General features: G+C 40.8%; 2 protein-coding genes across 5 annotated transcripts; one reads left to right on the top strand and one right to left on the bottom strand.

Annotated features, from left to right (window-relative positions):
• Window positions 1–90: 90 nt before the first annotated feature.
• Window positions 91–5,852, top strand: LOC306823147 (monocarboxylate transporter 2). Of its 4 annotated transcripts, none has more exons than XM_079342527.1 (6): window positions 91–256; window positions 472–521; window positions 1,112–1,351; window positions 1,445–1,588; window positions 1,872–2,654; window positions 3,738–5,852. In XM_079342527.1, the coding sequence occupies exons 3-6, from the start codon at window positions 1,150–1,152 to the stop codon at window positions 3,917–3,919; spliced, it is 1,311 nt and encodes a 436-aa protein (XP_079198653.1). In that variant the 5' UTR covers window positions 91–256; window positions 472–521; window positions 1,112–1,149; the 3' UTR covers window positions 3,920–5,852. The 4 variants fall into 4 exon arrangements, with proteins under 4 accessions (XP_079198653.1, XP_079198652.1, XP_079198651.1 ...); XM_079342525.1 differs by having other exon boundaries at window positions 92–256; window positions 1,109–1,351; XM_079342526.1 differs by having other exon boundaries at window positions 91–521.
• Window positions 5,853–6,459: 607 nt separating this feature from the next.
• On the bottom strand, window positions 6,460–22,129 carry gldc (glycine dehydrogenase (decarboxylating)). The gene is made up of 25 exons (XM_079342512.1): window positions 21,674–22,129; window positions 21,449–21,527; window positions 18,855–18,990; window positions 18,271–18,435; window positions 18,081–18,158; window positions 17,760–17,907; window positions 17,163–17,359; window positions 16,988–17,084; window positions 16,682–16,787; window positions 16,428–16,567; window positions 16,149–16,229; window positions 15,833–15,930; window positions 15,098–15,182; window positions 14,942–14,983; window positions 14,672–14,814; window positions 13,907–13,982; window positions 11,973–12,098; window positions 11,573–11,722; window positions 10,447–10,559; window positions 10,152–10,293; window positions 9,271–9,382; window positions 8,985–9,080; window positions 8,679–8,851; window positions 8,061–8,141; window positions 6,460–7,166 (listed from the first exon to the last, which is right to left on the bottom strand). The coding sequence occupies exons 1-25, from the start codon at window positions 21,959–21,961 to the stop codon at window positions 7,026–7,028; spliced, it is 3,093 nt and encodes a 1,030-aa protein (XP_079198638.1). The 5' UTR covers window positions 21,962–22,129; the 3' UTR covers window positions 6,460–7,025.
• Between the last annotated feature and the right edge of the window lie 182 nt (window positions 22,130–22,311).

Raw genomic sequence — 22,311 nt, 5'->3', positions numbered from 1 at the left:
TTTTCTGTGAGGAATTGTATATGCTAATTTAGACTCATAGGAGGCCCAAATTGCATTGCATTTGTGGACATTTTACTTATTTCCAGTATCAATAAATTCATAAATACCATTACGGTAAAAAAAAAAAAAAAAGGTAATTTCCTACTCTTTATTTTGAAAGCCGGATGTTGCGTGCGCAGCTGATAAGCAGTCACTTTGTAGAAGCCGGGGATGTTTGCGGATTGACTGACATTTAGCTTCGGGTCAGCCAGTGATGGTAATATCTCACAGCAGCGTAAATGAGTGTTTTTGTTTCGCGGGTGTTGACCGGCTATGACGCTGGACTGATAAATATGGAGAACTGGGCGACATCACGTTACGGTCACCGATGCTTTTGATTGCTTGTTTTCTGTTTTGTCGGTTTAATTACCGTAAGTTTCATAATAAGATTGCACTTTAAGTAGTGACTGCATGGATGCTTCTTTATTGTAGTGCAATGACGAGGGGCTGCAACACAAAATGAGGAGCGGGACAAACTAAAAGTGAGCTCTTTAACCTCTTTAATCTAACCAGCTTGTTTACTGTATTTTTTGTCTGTAGTTACTGGTGCTTTTGTTGTTCATTATTCAGTTCAAAGACATCAAAAACATCATGACAAGGAAAGAGGGACATTAAAAGAACCTACTTTTTTTCAACAAAACAATAACACTTACAGAGAAGATTAAATATGAAATATGTTAACATATAGAAATGCTATAAGAGCCAAGATAAATGAAGAAATATGTTAAACATGTATTTTCTGTACGCACATTCAGGAAATTTGCTCTTTTCATTCATATTGATAAGTACCTTTAGGTGTCGGGTATGCAATAAGATTAAGCAATTACTATAAGAAATCAGCTCTTCTATCCTCATGAAAACAAATTCATAGGCTCGTCTTGCCTAATTGAAAATGATCCTGTTTAACACTCCCCAGTAGAAATCTTCCTTTAATAAAACTAATTTTAGCAAAAGCTATGTCACACATTTGACACTGTTGCTTGCAACCATGCAATAATGTGTATTTTGCATGCTCATTTCCATTTTTAACTTTCACGCTTATCACTTTATTGCATGACAACCAACTCAGCAGCACACTGAGGAGTGCAGCCGGCAGAGCAGCAGCTGGAGATGAAGTCCAGGGGAGCCGTGCCTCCCGACGGGGGTTATGGCTGGGTGGTGGTCGGCTCTGCCTTTCTCATCATGGGCCTCACTGCCGCAGTTCTGAAGAACTTTGGCCTCTTCTTCCTGGACATTCAGAGTCACTTTGGGGTCCCGACCAGTACCACCTCGTGGGTCACAGCCACCACAATTGCCACGTTTCACCTTGGAGGTAGAGATTTGGGTTTTGGCTGGAATGTATAAGTTGTCTTTGTCCTTCAATGTTTTTATTGTGTTTTATTTTGTTTTCTTTTTTTCCCCACAGCTCCTTTGGCCAGTGCGCTGACACTACAGTTTTCTCAGAGGGTAGTCATCATAGTCGGGGGCTTGCTGGCCGCCTCTGGGATGCTGCTGGCGTCTCTGGACCTCAGTCTGCCCTGGCTCTATCTCACCATGGGCATACTGCAAGGTAACGCACTTGGGAAATTCTGAACTCTTGGAGACCTTGCTTCTCTTTAAATTTCAAAGTTTCCCAGTGTTATGCAAGCTTTTTTTTTTTTTTCCCCACTTGTCTCATTCTTAAACTGTTATTCAATATCTGAGACGATTAATAACCAAAGCTGTTGTCCTCCCTTTTCTGATTATTTTAATTTACTCATTGCATTTTGGGTGGGAACATTTCTACATGATGGAAAGATCTTCTCAGAGAGGAGTACTGTATGTAGTTAAAGGTTTGTGTGCGCTGTCAACAGGACTGGGCATTTCCTTCTCGTGGATCCCTGCCAACAGCATGGTGAGCCACTACTTTGTGCGATGGCGTCCCATCGCCTACGCCATCGCCAGCTCAGGGGAATGTGTCTTTGCCATGATGTTCAGCCCCTTCTTCCAGTGGCTGATTGAGATGTACACCTGGCAGGGCTCCTTGCTCATCATCGGAGGCCTTCAGCTCAACCTGTGCGTGTGCGGCGCTCTCATGAGACCCTTGGACGCTGTCCAGAGATCGCCTCACAAAAGTAAAGATGGACTTGATGGCGACGTTGCTGCGCTCCCACGAAAAAGGCCGTTTGTCTTCAGCTGCTCGCTGATGAAGAAACCTGAATTTTGCCTCTACATTCTGTTCGCCATCTTTGCGGCTGCTGGTTTTTTCATCCCTCCTCTGTTTTTAGTCCCCTTTGCCCATAGCTTAGGGATGGATAAGTACTGGCCGGCCATGGTCCTCTCCACCCTCGCTCTCGCAGACCTGGCGGGGAGGCTGACCTGCGGCTGGATCGCTAACATGAAGCTGTTGAGGAACCTTCAGCTGCTCACCATGTTGGTCACTCTCCTGGGCGTGGTGCTTCTGTTGCTGCCCATCAGCCGCAACTTCTGGGCCATGGTGACCTTTGCTCTGCTCTATGGCTTCCTGTTTGGTTGTGTGGTGGCCATTCACATCACCTCCATCGTGGACATCGTAACGCTGGAGGGATTCGACAACGGACTCGGGCTCTTCATGCTTTTCAGGAGCATCGGAGGCTTTGTAGGTCCACCCGCTGCAGGTGAGCAGTCTGTCTCTAGATCTTTTGGTTGAGGAACATGGTCAAATCTGAACTCATGAGCACGAGTTTACAAACAAAGACTTTACATCACTCAAATGTAAATGTTGGCTTGTTTTCATACTACAAACACAACGTATTAATAGTGAACAGAAACCCACACATTGAGGGTATTAATTGCGTAAAAGAAAATTCAGTCTGATTTTAAAACAGTATTTTGTCTATAATCATACGTTTAGGGTTATATGCACCATTCAGTAGATTAATGAAAGCTCACTTATTGCACTCATCACCCTGATACTCAGAGCAGAAGCATGTCTCAGTAGTGCAAAACAAAGGGCCTTAATGAAATACATTCATATTCTGAACTATGCCAAAAGTTCTGCACACAAAAAAAAATGTCCCTGTACAATAATTTTTATGAAAATTCCTCCAAAAATATTAAAAAAGGTCTGTTGATTTCTCAAGTTTAATGAAGAGTCATTACAAATCTAATGAAAGTTCCTGGATAAATGAAGTTCTTAAGATAGATGAGAGTTGACTTAAAACAGTGAGAACACCTGACCAGTGCTGCCGCCCCATGTGAAGATCCAAATGCACTGGAGTGTATTAAATAAACAGGTGAGTTCAATCTAACTAAACAGAGACAGTGCAAACCACAACCAGTCAAGGGGGAAGGGAGAAAGGGAGACACCAGGAAGTGTACTAAGGTGGTGCAGTAGGAAAAGACAGGAAGTGAAAGGACACCAAATAGGGATCTTTGCTACAACCGGATCACTCTGACTGACTTCAGGGATTCCCTGACTGTTCTTCATACTTCAGCATGAGGTTGACATGAGTGGTTTTGGATGAAATGTTTCATCATGGGCTGCCATGATATTTGAATTCAGTGTTCAGATGTTTTTTTTAGTCAATAGAAATAAACTTTGGTTTAAAAGTTTTTAAAAGATTTTTTTTAACCTTGTAGTGAAATAACCCTGGCCTTTTTCTGTAGTTCTACATGCTCCTAATGGAAATGTACCCCCCTTGTAAATTATTCATTCCTGCTTGTATTCTGTAATCTCACATTTCCTGTGTCTTGTGCAGGCTGGCTGGTGGACGAGACGCACGACTACGGCACAGCCTTCTACCTCTCAGGCCTCTGCCTCATCTCTTCTGCAGTGTTTGTCGTCCTGGTCGACCGCCTGGTCCAGAGGAGGAACATTTTGGAAGCTGAAGTTGATCAGGTGATCAACGAGGAGCAGTGGGAGGAGGGAAATGTCAAGTGAGATTGTGTTACATAAGAAGCGACGAGCCAGAAATACCCCTCGTTGGCCTGGTCAGTGTTTCACGCCTACAAGCTGCTAGTTGGTTTGACTTAAAGGAGAAAGCTGTTCACCTTTTCAGTCCCCGCCGCTGTTCAAACTCAAAACTACCACTCCAGAAACCGAACCGTCCATACAAGCAAAATGAGTTCATTTTTCCCCCTTTGAGCCCATTCTTCTCTTTTTATTCCAATGCAATCAGATGTATCAACGTTTGCAGAAAAAAAACTTTTATTAATCAGCAACCAAAAGAAGATTGGCCTTTTTTTTCTTTTCTTTTTTTTTAAACTTAATGTACGCCACATTACATAACTTTCCCCTTGTTTATGTGGAAGGTATATTTTATTTTGGCTCATTAGAGGTCGGGCTTTATGAACTCTTTTTTCATCCAGTAATTCAAACCTAATGTGGAGGTGTTTTGAATGGATCTACTTTGTTGACGTTACTGCCACAACAGGGGAATGAGCATGTTCATGTGTACAGTCAGGGCCATGTCAGCTGGTAAAACCTGAGAGATGCTTCAGTGACAATGGATCTATGTCCCTGTACAGTTTTCACCGCATGCTGTTACACGTGTAACACTGACTCAGTGAACTTACATGATACTGTCAAGTCGCTGTGTTTTTGGAGTCACACTTTCTTAGCTAGAGAAAGTTATAGCTAAAGCTGTGTCACACGTGGAGCAAGACAATCAATAACACATTGTATTCATTCTATTGTCCAAAAAACACCATGCAAACAACAATGTTAGCTCATCCCTCAATTCTGTCCATACAGGGTATCTGTGTCCCCCACTCATTAATGTGTTTTTTTTAATAGCTTTTAGTCAAAAATGTAGCCAAACAAAACAGAAAACGTTACAAAAAGTGCCACTACACGGAGGAGGACTCTGTCCACTTCTGTTGAATCAACATGTTACCTTTTGTCAGACAAAGAATGTACAGAAGTCGGTGGCAAAAGGAAAATATTTCTGAAACCAGTTTTGACTTGTTCCATGAAGAAAAAATGTGTTTATCCTCGTGTGTCACCAACTATAAGACTGAAAATAAGAAGACAACACAGCGATGACAGTTTAAAAGGTCTGGAAAGCTCTAGCTTTAAAATCAAATGACAAATGTGTGACACTGTCGATCATTAGAGGTGTAATTCATGGTTCATTCAAACAGGCTTAAAATATACATGTATAGTCACTTAATTATTCACATATATTATTTAATAACATTTATCTGTTTTACCTCTTCTGTAGTATCAGAACAGAAAATACCTCTTTCAGGGTTTTATTCTCTCTTTTAATCAAGGCCTTTTAAAGTTTTCAGCAGGGCGACAGGTTCCATTCGTTTTCTCAATTTGTGTAAGAGAAACTGGAACTTGTCTTTTTTTTTTCAGGAAAAGTGCAGTGTTATTGATTTCTCCACTTTCTTGGAAGCTGTAGGAGTTGATAATATCTCCAGCGCTGTCGGTCAGGCCGGCAGTGGGGACCTCAGGCTCACTTCCAAATAACTCAGGTGACTGTTAAAGTTAGCCTACTGTTTTTACTGCTGTGTTACACAAGTCTTTTGGCCTCATAATTATGCATGCTGTCACAGTCATGCTGTAGCCTTGTACAATCAAATGAGTTATTTACGTCCAATAGAGAATAAAGACAGTTGTTGGTGCTGTAAAACCACTCGCACATTTTGACCTTCTGGTTAAATCTACGTTTTTAAAGTCATTTTTATCAGGACTGTGATATTTTCACAGATTATTAGCTTTAGGTTACGTTGTGCCTTTTTAATGTTTTACTAGAATTATAATTGAGTGTCTCTCAACGTGAAATTGTTATCATTTCACCTGTTGTTGTAAAAGCTACAATTCATTCAACAAATAAAGGACTGCACTGATTGTTTGATAGCTTAAATCTCTTGTCCCGCCATCATGTTTTATCTGACTCGAAACAGATCTTAACATTCAGGAACTGGAGCACAACACCTCAGAACACTGACGTTAGGATGATCATATTTGTAGTTTATTTAGGAATTGCAGTATGTTCTCTCCAAATTCTCAGAAGTTCAAGTGCACCCATCATCAACACTTCAGCTGCATTCATCACTCAGAATATATACATGGGGAAAAATACCTCCAGCTCTTTGTTTGGTGAGAATAACAATGACGTTTTTTCCAGCTTCTGAGAGTAACTATTTCTTAGATATGAGCTTTAAGTCGAACAGAACAATACATCTTTTAATGTGCCAGCTTATACGATATGAAGTGCAGATTGTGTGAAGTCCACACTAGGTGGCAGCACTGCAAACTTGTCTTCATATTTCAACAAATTTAATGACAAACGTTTAATACAGACATTTCTAAAGACAACCGTTTAGATTAGAAAATAATTAATTTAAAATGAACATGAAGTCTATCTCATCTATTCTCACAACAAATATCACAAGGAATATTAAACGATTTTCAGAAAACATACATATTCTTACAAAAGGCCTACAGTAAAGTACGTCCTATTTTGTCAAGTTTTTGGGGAAACAATGGGGAAGAGTCAAGACAGTTTAACACGACAGAAACTGAGGCACAGAGAGCTTTTATTTTATGTGGAGTCTAAAATTGGTCCGATGTGTTACAAAGCGGCCTCAGTCACGTAGGGTGCACTTACTTAGTCAAAGTAGCACCTTTTGGTCCATTGGAAGAGTTCAAGAAGGAGGGAAACCCCATAAAACCCGGTCTCCATGTCCACCTCACAGACGTTTACACCCATTTTTGTTAAAAGTTTCCTACAGGCTCTACGTGAGGGGATGAATCGCATTCATTGGGCACTAATATTCTAAACAGGAAAAGTCTTAAAATCATCCAAGAAGGAAATATCAGCAAAGACTGTATTTTTATGACTAGGAGCATGAGCACATGTGTGTTTTTAGATATTTGTGAGTTTCACTGAGCTAAATATGAGCGTCACACTATTGGCCCAGCTAACTTGATTTTACCTAAAACAGTTCTGAGCTCCCACATCTTTTAATGTGTGAATGGATGTTGAGTCTGTGAGGTCTTAGACGTCTAGGGCCAGACATCAGGACTGGAGCGTCTACGAGGAGGCCCTCTTCTCTTCGTACGGAGACTCGTAGGCCTCCATGGGCGGGCAGGTGCACACCAGGTGCTGGTCTCCATAGATGTCATCGATCCTGGAGATGCTTGGCCAGAATTTGGTCTCGGGTTTGATGTAAGGCTGAAAAGGAAGAATAAATGTAGAACAGTATTTAAATTGGCCTGTTTTTCCACTATGTAGACACATATTACCTGTCTTTAAAATGTTTTCATCACTTTGTAAACAAGGGTTTTAAAAAAACTGCAGGTTGAAAAAAAAAAGACCTGAATTTATTAACGGTAAAGCTGACTTATTTACCATTCTTGCTAAACTTCATACTTAAAGATATTACTAAAACAAGGTTTGGTTTTCTGTCATGCCTGAACTATGATTCTTTTAGTTTCCTGATAAATACATTATTTTCTCCATTGTTTCTCTTTCAACATTTCATCTGTAAAGGGGGTACAAGATTACTGGATTGTACAGAGCTCACTTGGCTTTTACAAAAAATAATTGAGATCAATTTTTTTAGGACTAAATCATGTGCTCCTCAGATGGTTTTAGTTTCTGAGTTGTGAAGTCGTTCTTCTAACTTTAGACATCATTTCTGTTCGTGAAAACTAAATAAAGGAAGTCGTTTTTTGATGTTACAGACACCACATGAATGCATTGTTAGACTAAGAAATTAATGAGAAGGGAAAAATTAGCTACTAGGAGAGGTAAGTACTGAGACAGACTTACATTTATGAATAATATAAAACACCAATCTGTCAGTCAACGTTAAGAAGGGCAAAACCGAATAAATCAGAAACTCACTAATTAAATACTGGACATTGAAATTGATTATTTAACCAACATTACTCTGAGTTTATATTTTTCTATCCATTTCCCAGGAACAGTATAAATAATTCCAAGAAATACATTTGTTGCAGTCCCTATTTCTCACCACTAGAGGGCAACACAGAATGGCTTCCTGACTGTCTTTACGCTGCAGAAAAGTGGCAGGAGGGAATATAAATGAAAGACGACACTCACCAGGGGGAAAGCAGCGTGCTCCCTGGAGTAAGGTCTGTCCCAGGTGGAGGAGGCGATGCAGGCCAGAGAATGAGGAGCCATCTGCCAACAAACACACAAAGAAAGACCTCAGATCAAGAAAAGTCTGGATAAACCGCTTCGAATTCAAGCAAACTGACAAAAACAATATATCTCCATCTCTCCTGAGATAGCTTGGGAAAGTATCTGGAGGAATATCAAACATGCCTCAAAAATTATAAAATATACAAAATATTGTACTGTAGATTTGTTTAGGCATACTTGTGGATAGACACACAAGACATACTCTATATATTATATATTTAAGGTGTCTATTTCGACAGATGTAGATATATAGCTGCACATTTCCAACTTAAGTTGTGTTTTTTATTTTGATGATTGCGCTACTATGATTGTTTTTTTAACAACACACACACACACACACACACACACACACACACACACACACACACACACACACACACACACACACACACACACACACACACACACACACACACACACACACACACACACACACACACACACACACACACACACACACACACACACACACATATATATATCATACAAACAGATACCATCAAAAGAATAGGGTACCTTTAGCGGATTTATGCGGGAATCCATCCTCCCTTCCTCGATGTCTGCAATCTCCTGTCGAATACCGAGCAGCGCGTCACAATACCGGTCCATCTCTGCCTTGTCCTCTGACTCTGTGGGCTCAATCATGAGTGTGCCAGACACGGGCCATGACATGGTGGGAGCATGAAAACCTGGACACGAGAAAGGCAAAGACAAAAACCATTGATAATGTGCAGTGTCAAAACAAGACAAAACACCAGAGACTACAGGCATAATCAACCTATTTGCATTCTATTACATGAAGAAATAAATAACAGCTCTGACCATAATCCTGCAGCCTCTTGGCCACGTCCACTGCCTCAATATTAGCCGTCTTCTTGAATGGCCTCACATCCAGAATGAACTCGTGGGCAACAAAACCTGCTCAGACAAACCCCAAGAAAAACATTCATAAGCCTATTCCATGTCTCTTTATTATTTTGGTGAAGCACTTGGTATCATTGTGAGCATTTCAAACAAAGAAAATAGACTTCAGATGTGAAGCTGATTTAAACTCTAAGTCTTCTAAAAACTGATGTCAGACATCCCTGAGATATGTTTGCATCCGCACCTTTTCTGCCTCTGAACAGCACCTTGTAGTGACCTTCTAGTCTCTTGGCCATGTAGTTTGCATTGAGGATGGCCACCTCTGTAGCATGAACCAGTCCTTTGGAGCCCATCATCTAAACACATGACAAAGAACAAATGTTATAGGCAATGCTCACTCATCAAATGGAGAATTTATTTGTAAAAATATGGACCTTCTCTTCAAATATTGAAGGACTTGTTTACTCTTACTTCTCCTGCTCTACACAGTCGCACTCATTCACAGAGATTATTTAACATCTGGATCTAGAGAAGATAAGACCTTCTTACATGTTTAAAAGAAAGTAGAATCCAACAATGTAACCCCATCATATGTACACTTTTCCCCCACTCATTCTGGTTTGGTTGTGTGTTTGCCCTCTTTCACAAGCCTTTAAAAACACTCAGTACAATGATTTGATACAGGTCTGGGGTCTGGGTGGGCACTTTAACTGGATCCTGACATTCACTCACAGAGAGTTTGACTTCAGTGACTTTAATGTGAGGAAAGGAGGTTTGAATGGAGCAACCATGCTTTAACACAGGCTGTAGAAAACACTGGGACTAATTCCTTGTGTATGTAAATGTAATTGGAAATAAAAAACGATTCTGAATTTTGATAACTTCAATTACACAGTAAAATTTTTCTCAGCTGATTTTGTGTTTGTTTTTCTTTCTTGTTACCGACTGTGTAACTTCCCCTCCTCATCTTCCTCAGGCAATCTGCTTCAGCTTTAGATTGAATAAATATTCAAAACTACCATAACCTTGTCACTCATGTAGCTTTGCAAAAAAAAAATTGGGAATGTTTAATGTTGCCCTGTGGGGATGAAAACAGCATTAACATCACTGATCATCAGTGCTAACCTTGATGTAAGCCCAGGAGATTGGAAGGATGGCGCTGGAGCCCCAGGGGGCGGCGCTGATGGTGCCCAGCGAGCTACCGGTGTTGACTGACTGCATGGCAACCACCGGGTGGCTCGGCAGGAATGGGGCGAGATGGGCCTTCCTGTTAAAAAAAGATGGTAACGATTAAGTTTTAAACTTCAAATGAAAAAAATAAATAAAATAAATTTCTCATTCATCTGCTTTTACAGAAGAAACATGCAGGAATGCAGAAACGTTTGGGTGGTTGAGCGAAATAGTGTAATTTGGGACTTACACTCCGATTGGCCCCATGCCGGGCCCTCCTCCGCCGTGAGGGATGCAGAAGGTTTTGTGCAGATTGAGGTGAGACACGTCAGAGCCGTAATCTCCAGGACGACACAGACCCACCTGAAAACAAAGGATAATTAAACCTTATGTTATCCACAGCAGCTGGTAAATACATCCATTATTGATCCCATTGTAATTCAAACCAGATTACTGAATCAGTTACATGAAAGTTGGAAATTAGCAGATTCAAAGTCAAAGTTCAACTAGTTTAATACAGACACATAGTAGTAGTATAGTTCTACTATTCAGACCATGTAAGTACAGAACAGCTCACACATTGACATCACAGAACACAGATGGATGCATTTTACAACGTAAAGGGTATTTCCTTTATTTATAGGAGAGTTCTCTAATCTTCACAGAGTTAAGGTCCAAAAGAAAAGGGTACTGGATATTTGAATTGTTTTATTTGATCCCTTCAGCCTTGTTTAAAAATAGCTGCAATCACTGCAACGCATCCGACCAAAGCATATCAAATATGATTGGTTAGTTTGTTTAGTCTTCAGTAGACTCAGACTGTTCTTGTTAGGTTACCTAAGATCCCTACTAATAAATACTGTTTATTGAAGAGTTAGACTCTTCTCGGATAAAAAAAAAAGAAAAAGAAGTTTGTTAAGACGCGAGTTGTTGCCAGAAGACCACGATGGAAATGTGAGTCAGAGCTGGAGAGACTGAAGTCATGTGAAAAAAAAAAAAGAAAAAAGGCCACAGGTTACATTTACATACAGTGTTATTTTATGTTATTTCAAATCATTTAAATATATTCAATTATCTAAGATTCTTTTTAAGTTTATCTGTCCTTTATTCAAAGGTCATGTGGCTGGATACAACCAGCATGAGGAGAAAATTGGCCCCTTAAAGGTTGATGGGGCAGGGTCTCTAGGTCCGTCAGTGATTGGAGGAGGTAGTGTTGGTGTAAAAACTATATCTGCATATTACAGGGACCAAAGATTATCTATTTACAGCATGATAACACACATCTATAAACCATTATCCTACTGGCCTGCAGTTTTTTACTGACAAGAGTAACATTCAACTCCATGAATATTTTACTGCTGTTCGGCTTTTCTCACCTGAGCATTCATGTTAGCACCATCCAGATACACCTGGCCACCGTTCTCGTGGATTAGATCACAAATATCTCCGATACGCTCCTCGAACACACCAAAGGTGGACGGATAGGTGATCATCATGGCTGCCAGACTTGCCTTGTGTTTATCCACCTGGAGGAGAAGATAGGATTTAGGTAACATGGTCACATTATAGAGAGATGGGGACAGGTGAGCAATGATAAATAGGATAGGACAAACAAGCTCTCTCTGAGCAAACAACAGATCAGCCTGGTGATGTCATGTTGGGGTTATTACTACATCCTTAAACCCGTTAAACTGAACATTCAGCTGTTTTCACAGAATTAAAAGTACTGAAAGCTGATGTTTAGAACCTGCAACAACAAAAAAGTCCTTCTCTCACCAGGGCCTTGAGGTGTGCCAGGTCGATGTTTCCATCCTTGTCTACCTCCACAACCTGAACCTTCATGCCAGCCATCTGAGCGCTGGCTGGGTTGGTGCCGTGGGCTGATTTAGGGATCATACAGACCTGGAGTGAAAAGTCAAAACATCACTGTAGCAGCAAAGTTTGGACAATAAATACATAGAGGAGCCACATATAGAGTGTAAGAAAGTTGTAAAATATTGTAGCCTTTTTATGCAGGTTTTATATTTAAAAAAAATGTTTTATCAATGCCTATGACATGGCATGGCATCGTACCTTCATATGATATGACAGGGAGGTGAAATATCAAAGCCAAAGGAATTATGAATCCATGTTTATATACATGACTGAGAGTCAATACTACTAACTATTTTAATTAGAATTTATCCTTGAGGTAATTTGACTTTATCTTTGGGAAAAAAAGTTTCTTTACTGTAGAATAAATCACTTAAATTAGTATTCATTGTTAGCAGGGATTGTTCAATTCAGTTAAAGGGAATGTTCGAACTCTTCAAGGTGGATATTTCATCCAGCCAACGCCCACCACTGGCACTAATATGTAACCTGTCAGCAGGTCCCTAAGGGTTTCTATCCCTTATTAGGATGACTTTTTTGACATTTTGCAACTTAGTCACACAAGAAAACTGGGCACATAGTTCCATGTATTGGGAAACATTGACAGATGACTGACTGGGAAAACACAGAACTGCAAGTCACTGGCTCGCCAAAGTCTTAAAACCTCCAAATATGGAATCTTGAAAGCAGGGAGCCTATGGTGGGATCAGAGGGATTTCAGCCCCTCTGTTTGCACATGCAGTTGTTAGTTTGGACCTTGACTGTTTCTAGAGATCAGGTCACTATCTAAGATGTGCCTGTGAGGGAGCCATGAAAAAAAAAAAACAAGTTATCGTCTTTAGTCAGCCAGTCTTTAATCAGCCTTATCTCTCAGTGTACTCGCGCTACTGCAATAAGCATGTCAGGATAATGAAAGAATGTTTAACCAGAATACCGGAAATGTATTACTTTGTGGTGTCAAAGTGACCTGTTGTACCCTGGAAAAAAATAAACCTTACTGTCAGGCTCTCAGACTGACAAGGTGCATGTGCTCTTTATTAACCTCTGTCAGCCTGAAGGGGAAGGCAGCCAACAAAATCAGACACGACTGGTGATAAAATCTTTCTTAGATATAATCTATGTACCTGAGGAAAGTGTTGCTTTAAGAATTGTTTCCATCTTCTCAAGAGTTTCAGTTTAAAATACTTTTGCTCACCCGCTGAATTTCATCGTTTTAATCTCCTGTTGATATTTAGGATTATTTCAGGTTTACGTGGTTTAGCTCCTTTAATTCCTAAAACTTCTTTCGATAAATCCATAGAAATCTAAGGGGGTAAAAAGCTTATTGACTTCTTATTTCTTTGCCAAAAGTAAGATTAGCGTTCGCGCTGTAATGTGCAATCATGAAATGTCTAGCTATAGTCTGATGAGAGTTAGCTTAGACTAACTTAAACACAAACCATTATCTATTTACTAGCCCCCTTAATGCTATTTGATCAACAAGATATTTCTCATTTCTTTATTTTATGTCACTTCAGGGTATACAAAATAACAGCAACGTATCAAGAAAGTCGCAAAGAAACATTCTTACACATAATTGAGTAAATCCAAGTCCTTTCTTTTTTCTTTTAACACTTTTTTAAGTATTTCAGCTTTTAGGCTAAGCTAAGCAGCTGCTGGCTTTGACTTTATGTCTTACTCAGGACTGACAGAGTTTTCTTTTCAAAGTATTTTCAACAGCATTCTTTTGTGCTGTTTTTCTCTTATGCAGATGCAGTTCTTTTCCTGTTAGCTCTTACTCATTAATACAAATGTCATGGGGTTCCAATAAGGCTAATGTCTCTTGATTGCACACTTACACTTCTGGCACTCTCTCCCTTTGAGTTCAGGTAGGCTTTAATGGCAGCCAGACCGGCATATTCTCCCTGAGCTCCACTGAAACACAAATCAAACACAAAGAGATCATGTACTACACACCTACACATGTCCTTGCCTCAGCACAGTTCAAAGAGCAGCACAAATATTACCAAAAGGGGACTGGGATGGAAAGCTAGCAGAATGATAACCCTTGGCCAATGTAGCATGCCATGCTATCGTAAAGTCTGATGAGTGTGTGCATTATCAGCTAAAAGCTAATAAATGAAGCATGGAGAGCTAGATACTGAGTTAAGTCTGTAATAAACTACAAAAAGCCAGACACCAGGGGAAAATTACAGTCCCGGTCAAATGTTTTCAAGCAAAGGAGACCAAAGTGATTGTCTTCAGAGTTCTCAAAAATATAACATTGGTCAAATGTTATTATTCTAGGAGAAAAAAAGGGTTAAAGATTTAAATTAACCCCATCTTTATGCCGTAAAATACCTGTAATTTGTACAAAGCAAAAAAAAAAAGAAAAGCTTTGCAGCTTCAAAGCTTCTTCAGAGCTGCTTGAAGAAGATAAAGAACTAAAGGAAGAATTACTAATTTACTGGAAACATGTTCACAAACGTTTCGTAGCTGTTGAAAAATGATTGGACTGATGAATTCTTGAAGCCTTGGTATCCTTAACACCGCCTTCTGATGGTGGCAGCATTCAGGTGCAGGTCTGGTATATGCAAGTTTGGGCTTCAACAGTTTGTTCTTACCTGTTCGGCTGGAAGGAGATGTTGTCGTAGCCCGTCACCTCACAGAGGTCCCTCTCCAGCTGTCTGAACAGCTTCTGGTAGCCGTCAGCCTGATTGAGGGGCACGAAGGGGTGGATGTTGGCAAACTCCTTCCAGGTGATTGGCTTAAGAAGCAGAAGAGAACAATGAAAGCAGCGATCTGAAAGTACGGCCTAACTTTTCACCATGAAAGAGGAGTTGTCATGTTTTTTAAAAAATACAAATATTCTCGAGTTGAATTAAAATACTTACCATTAGCTCTGAGGAACTGTTCAGCTTCATTGTGCAGGAGCCCTAAATAAGAAACAAATACATTGTAACACAACATATCTCTCTGATATGGTTTGATAAGAGTTCACGTTGTTTGGCAGTCTGAGTGTGTTGTCCTTGATTTTCGGTGTTACTGACCAGTGGGATCATGCTGTGCACCAGAGAGATGTCCTTGTTCTCCAGACGCTTCATGTATCTCACAATGTTGGTTTCAGAGTGATAACTGGAAACATCAGATTCATCAGACAGCAGTGGGATATATTAAAGGCATTACATTCTCTGATCACAATACAACATATTTTACAACATTTACACCAAAAACCTGCACACAGTGTATTTTATTTGTCACAATGATTATGTTAGAAAGTAAACTGAGGACTTGGGACATTAGAAGCCCTGACACATGGCTGTTTTTACAACACTAATAAAAGATAATAAAAGGGAAATGGCTCTGTTGCCACCATGGCTCTAACTGATGGTTTAAACGGGAGAAAACAAAGAGGGATTGTTGACATCCTCTTGTCTGAGAAATGTAAAGTTTAAGGACTATTCAAACCAAAAACGAAATAGTCGAGTATTTTACATGCCATTCCCTGAAGCTAATGTATGTGTATTGAGATGTAACAAACATAACACGTGTATCTCCAAAAGAAAAACAGAACAGCTACATAATGAATATTCAGTACTGACAAATCTGAACACATCATTTCATCAGCTACTTAATATGGTAATAATGAAGTAGATCAAAATGGTAACTGCGATTCTAAGATTTAATGATAAACCTAGTATTAAATCATAAATCTGTGCACTTTGTGCTCACTGGTGTAATGCTTCACTGCATGCTAAGGTCGAGACTTCCCTGAATGTACCAACCTGTTGAAGATCTGATGCGTCAGGAACTTGCTTGTCCTCTTAAAAGGACTTCCCATGATCCCCTTCACCCGCTCGCCCATCTTCTCAGCTATCAGCTCCTGAAATGTTGCATGGCATTAAGCGGATGACCTTGTTATTTTCAAGCGGCTTTCATAAACTATCACTTTGCAAACTTGAAGCTAAGAGACAAGATTTAAGCTAAGAATTGAAAAATGAAAACTGATAAGAGTGTAACCACCCGGAAAATAAATATTTATCAGAATCAGAAATACTTTATTAATCCCAGGGGGAAATTTGGTAAACAACCACGACTTACAGCTGAGGATTCACAGCCAAAGACCCAGAGCAAGTCATCCAAGTCCCTTTCAGTCACCGTCTCATCCAGAGAGACACCCAACTGTCAACAGAGAACATGTCAAACACATTTTAACAACAGAGTGACTCTGATATTTAAGCCTTCGGCCTTGCATTGCAGACTGTTTCAGATATTAAACAACATTCAAGTGAAACAACAGCTGGCTTGCATGAATGGCAAAAGATAGATTGCAGAAGACATGTTTTGACCAAGGCTAAAAAACATGATCAAAGTTCTCACCACTCCCTCGTTGTAGACTCTCAGGTTAATCTCTCTCTGCACAGCTCTCTCATAGATGTCTTTGGCTGCGACGCTACAGTTGACCTTCAGAGTGTCGAAGAACATCTCACTGTGCAGCCTGTGTCCTGCTCGCTTTAGACCTGAAATGAAAAGTACAGTTGCCTACAGTAACAGGGAAATTCTTGGAGTGGATAATGAATCACCAGTGTGTCAGATGTGGTCCAATGACTTTAGGTGAAAACATATGTATTTACCTTCTGCTAGAATTAGAGCAGCATTATGAGTCCGCTCAGCAATGTGTTTAAGTCCTTGTGGACCATGGTACAGTGTGAACATAGCAGCCATGTTGGCCAGGAGAGCCTAGAGGTCAGAGGTTAAACGATAGAGGGATACAAAATTATTAGCATGTCAAAAAACACACAAAATAACCCCCTGAAATAATCAATTATCTGAAATGAAGAAAAAAAACGTCACTGCTGGAACACTGATTTATCTATTATTTTAGTAACTACTCCAAATACAGGTTATTCCACTTTTTTAATAGTATGTAAGAATTATACCTGTGCTGTGCAGATGTTGCTGGTTGCTTTGTCTCTCCGAATGTGCTGCTCTCTGGTTTGCAAAGCAAGTCGATACACCTCCTTACCAGTTGCATCTCTGAAATAAAAAGACTGCATTAAGGACATTTTTGAGTAACTCTTTACGTATAAATAACCTGTCAAAACTCTGTCTTACCTGGTGACTCCAACCATTCTGCCTGGCATCATCCGTATCAGGTTGTCCTTAACAGCAAAGAAAGCAGCATGGGGGCCACCATAGCAGAGAGGAACCCCAAACCTCTGGGAGCTGCCCAGGACGATGTCAACGTCAAACTCACCCGGAGGACGCAGCACACAAAGAGCCAACAGATCTGTGGCACAGCAAGCCAGAGCCTGCACAGAGAGGGAACCAGAGAATAATAAAAATCAATGTCTTAAAAAAGACTTTATTGTATTGCCTTTAGAGAAGTAGTACAACCCAAAGTGACGTTTGTCTCAGTAAGTAAACCTCAGTCATAGAGCTTTATGAGGAGAATCTAAACTCTCCCTGGAGACATCTTGACAATTATTTCAGATATCACAAAAGGATAGCCTCTCTAACCAGATAAGTTGACAAATTACAACCTCTACTAAAACACGATACCTTAGATCTTGTTGTTCTTACATCAAGTAACAACAAAAAGGACAGTTTAGTGTCCAGTCAACTTGTCATTTACAGTCACTGGATTGCACAGCAGGCTGAAACCCAACTGGTTGAGCCTTTTTCTTGTTTTTGCTCTTAAAGCTCTCTTACCCCTCCTTTGTGTGCCCGGTCCACAAGGGCTGTGAAGTCTTCAATCTTGCCATCAGTGTCTGGATACTGGAAGAGCACACCGCTCACATCCTTTCCACTGAAGTCCATCTCATGAGGCAGCTTCAGCACAGTTTTCACGCCAATGTAGCTGCAACATCAGAGGGAACACTTTAGATTTTGTTGATTTCTGAAATACCTGTGTAACGATACTAGTAGTGAGAAAAGCTGCTTCTCCTGTCCCCACTAATTATCGTTATGTGTACATAACTCTGATTGGATAGCAAACCTCCTACATTGATTGCATGCGAGTAGAATACATACTTGGCTCTAGTCTGCACCACAGCAATGGTCTGGGGATGGCATCGCGGGTCAATGTAGAAGGTCCTTTTTTTGTTCTGTCTGTAAGGTGTAAACATGTAAATAATAATTAAACGGAGAGGCAAAGATTTCTCTTCACCTCTTAATTCACCTCTTAATTAATTGTGCCTCATGTCAAGTAGCTCGTAAGCACCTGTGGCAGAGCTGCATGGCCTCAGCGGCGGCTGTTCCCTCATCCAGCAGGGATGCGTTGGCCACAGGCATGCCTGTCATGTCACAGATCATGGTCTGGTAGTTGAGGAGTGACTCGAGACGACCCTGCGAGACCTCGGGTTGGTAGGGTGTGTACTGAGTCACCCTGAGGACACGACCAACACAGTGAATCAACAAAGAGAGACTGGGCACAAGAACAATAGCACAAAGCTGGTGGTATTCAAGGAGTAGAGACAGAGCAGTGGAATGCATTGTACTATTCCACTGACCCCGGGGTTCTGGAGAAAATAAGGGCAAGGGTGGTGGATTTGGATACGGGGGAAGCAAACTCTTGTTCAGCAGAGAGCAAGAGAGAAACACATCATCGTTTTAGTGAGGTCACGAGACCTTCTATGAGGGGAATTCAATTCTGTAGAACAGCAATTTAGCTTTTAATAAGTTACCAAACCTTTTGAATACACCTGATTAGTTATCTGTGATGGAATTAGAAAAGTAAACCAGCTCAGTGCCCTTTCAGATTTATATTAAGTCTTCCCCAGGGTAGGGTCAACTGAGGGCACTCACCAGCCTGAATTCTCCAAGAGATTACGCTGGATGGGGGGTGGTACTGAGCAGTTGTAGTAGCCCATCCCGATGTAGGACCTCCATACTTTGTTCTGTGCTGCAATCTTCTGTAAAGACTCCAGAATATCATTTTCACCTGAAAAACAAAATTGTAATTCTCATCATTATTACACCTTGGTCTTTTAAGTGTCTGCTTTGTGATGCTGTAAAAAAGCCCATCTCAGAAAATAAAAATAAACAATACTGTCAAACAAGATCTGATAACAGGCATCTCGTCTCATGTGATGAGCTGGCTGTTAAACTAATAGGATAATGAAGATAAGTGTAGCATGCCACTACTTACGGTACACAAAAAAATCCTCACGTGTGCTTTTTACCCCATGTTTTTTTTTTTTTTTCAAAAGAGCAGAAGGTCATGAGGGAAAAAAAACATAATAAAAAACTAAGGATAATAACACAATGCATATATGACAGATTTCTGTGGCCACATTGAGAGAAGGACAAAATCTATGGTTTCTTGACCTATGTTCAGTTATTTAGCCCCATTCCTCAGTGCTATGAGGAAGGTCTGCCAACGCACAACCAGCCTCTGAGATTCCTCTGGCCATACTGGCTGCCTAGCAACTCCAAGGAATGGACAATACCGCCTGTCTGAATCAAGAGTCCTGACTACTCCTGTCTTTGGAAAAGAAAGACACCTCAGAGCCTCTGGTGGGGAGAGGGACTGCAGCCTGTATAGAAGTGGATTCTTACAGTTTCTTCGTCAGGCGTAGTTATGCAAAGGCTGGTGAATTAGCCAAATGTGGCATAATAGATAAAAATCTGTGAGTGTAGGGACTGTCAACAGGTTCAGGATGATCTGTTAATGAGTGCTTTTGTGTGCGGTGTGTGCGTGTGTAGTTGTGTCAGTAGGGAGGACTGCTTTCCCATGGACTCAGAGTTCTGCAGGGCAGCAAAAAAAGCCTGATTCAGAACCATCCAGGAGGTCTATTGTTGAAGAGAGAGAATCCCTTGCTGGCTTTGAAAACTGAAGCCCTCCAAAGCTGAACAAGCAGAAAACCAGCACTGCCTTCAGTTTGTTCCTTCAGCATGGCTTGTCGCATTATGAAACCTGACAGAGTCAGGGAGGAGGGGCTGATACGAGGGCAGATCAGAAGGACAGGTGATATGGAAAAGCCAAAGTACCCGAGGATTTCTAACTTCTTTGAGAAATGTTGGATTTTCTGTGAGACTGACAGGTTTTACAGTTGAATCCGTTTATGGTTGCAGAGACATGCCGAAGTGATGTGTCTGTGTTTATTTTTCACCATGTGGTGTCTAAAGATATTTTCATGGATTCATTCGTCTTAATAATTTTGTGGATATATCATTTACTTCTGTCAACCACCAGAGCAATTCTCCTTTTGGGTCTGTGAAGCTGGACATGGTAGCCGATCTTTAGGCACCGACCATATGTTGTCAACTGTTTGCCAGACTGTTAAATGTGTGTCTTGTGTGTGTCTGTTAAGTACAAATCATGGTCATGTCATCTTTATTGTCTTAGAGAGATGTACCCAAGAGGACAGGAATGTGTGGACAGAAAGTTTGGTAACATAGAAACTGAGTAGTTTATTTGTATAAAATTACAAAATAAAAACTAATTACATTTTCCTTTTTGGAAGATAATAGGAAGATTTTTATCACCACCTATGATTTTTAAGAAAGTGTGACGGACAAATCTTTAAAATATTTTGGTTCCTTGCAATGAAAAGTTGAATGAATTAGAATGTATTTGTGTGAGCGTCATTATGCATCATCGTTAATTTCAACAAGGTTTACTTTTTGCACATGTAGCCTCTCCCCAAGCAAACATCTACTTGCTTTTTTTAGTCAGCACATTTTTTTATTTCACCAGAACAGACAGATGACAGACAGGAGACTAGATTTATGTCTGCTACCTTGACTAAATCTCATAATTCACTTCCATATCGGTTTAATTGTATGCTGAAACCCCCCTCCGATAAAACTGCGCCTGGAATAATATCAGTGAATTAAAGCAATCCATTAACTCGTTAAACGTGTGCACTGTGTAAATGCTACACATAATGCATGGTATAAAAATAACATCTGGAAAAAAAAAAACATCCATATCCCATGCAAAACACAGTGAAGTCACCTTATTAGGAACCCCCTCGGCTGTGATGTAATGTGAACGCTCTAACCAGATTGAACTGGACTTCAGACCGGAGCTCAGGGCTAAACTTTACACTCCAATTGCCATCCTATGAGCATCGGCTTCCCAACAGGAGATTGGTGCCGCTCGCCGAGTTTCGCAAAAACAACTCCTAATATGTTCAAAGGAAGACTTAACAGAGGGGAGAGCGCTCCGCGGCACACAATAGAGAGGGCCAACCTACATTTCAGCCACTCACTTGTCTCCCTTCAGCGCCTCATTCGCCGCGCAGAGGAGATGGAGATTACTGGGATACATTTCTTGTATTTTGATTAAATGTTAAACTGACACGTTTGCAGAGCAGCCTTTCCATCTTATTCCAGTACATTTCAAATAAAGAGGTTGTTATTCGCAGGCTTGGCTTAGATGATGATAAACTTACAAACTGGATCATCCATTTTCATGTTGCGCTGCATGCGGATGGATGCTGGAACTGTGTCTTCGATCAACTGGTCGATTGTCTGTATAAGGAAAAAAATAACATTTCAATAAAAAATAACAAGGGCAAAGAATATAATTTATCTGCTCAGAGAAGATGTGTTTATGCTGGAGTGTTTACATGACAAGAGAAAGCACGTTTTGCGTGGGGATGAGTAGTAACTCTTACCTCAAGTCCCAGAATATCCAGCATTTCTCTCTTCTCCCTCTCACCTGGACCGATATGCCTCTCTGAAAAATCATCATGTCTGGGTAAAATCCTCTCAATCTGTCTGGAGGAGACTGTCGCAGACGTCCTAAGACCTCGGACTGCTGTCGTTACGGATGCACCACTGTTTCGGATCCCGCTCTGAAGTTTCCAAGCCACGCGGCTCTTGTCACTCAGATGCCTGCACGGTGCGCTGGGATTCACCGACTTGGCCAAGAAGATCCCCCAGGACTTGGCGCAGCTCTGCATCTCTAAATCACTTTGGAAGACAAGACTGCAAAAAAAAAAAAAAAAATAGTGACGCCTTGTCCTCCCCTCGTCCGGCACAGTTTACCCCCACTGACGCTGATGCGATCCCTGCAGGAGACTCTGCCAACTCTACTTCAAACTGCGGAGTTTATACAACTGCACAGTTGTTTAAGAGCGGACCAATCAGAGAGGAGATGCTGAGTGACGCGGCGAAGAGCCACGGTCAAACAGCTGCTAAACTTTCTCACGTGCCCGCCCTCCACTGACGATGAAGAAGGAAAAAAGAGAGTGGCGGAGAAGTTTCTCTGATTTATTACAAGAACAAGGTTCAGCGACAAAGTCCACTCTGA

Source organism: Symphodus melops (assembly GCF_947650265.1).
Source record: "Symphodus melops genome assembly, chromosome: 1".
NCBI lineage: Eukaryota > Metazoa > Chordata > Actinopteri > Labriformes > Labridae > Symphodus > Symphodus melops.
Note: the sequence above shows the minus strand (reverse complement) of the source record. Positions and strands in the feature narration are given on the sequence as shown.

Coding starts and splice junctions, on each gene's coding strand:
- LOC306823147 (XM_079342527.1), top strand. CDS start 1,150: ATGAAGTCCAGGGGAGCCGTGCCTCCCGACGGGGGTTATGGCTGGGTG. Junction 1,589..1,871: donor CACCATGGGCATACTGCAAG/GTAACGCACTTG, acceptor CGCTGTCAACAG/GACTGGGCATTTCCTTCTCG. Junction 2,655..3,737: donor TGTAGGTCCACCCGCTGCAG/GTGAGCAGTCTG, acceptor TGTCTTGTGCAG/GCTGGCTGGTGGACGAGACG.
- gldc (XM_079342512.1), bottom strand. CDS start 21,961: ATGCAGAGCTGCGCCAAGTCCTGGGGGATCTTCTTGGCCAAGTCGGTG. Junction 17,360..17,759: donor ACCGGGCACACAAAGGAGGG/GTAAGAGAGCTT, acceptor CTCTCTGTGCAG/GCTCTGGCTTGCTGTGCCAC. Junction 15,931..16,148: donor TTGGCTGTGAATCCTCAGCT/GTAAGTCGTGGT, acceptor GCAACATTTCAG/GAGCTGATAGCTGAGAAGAT.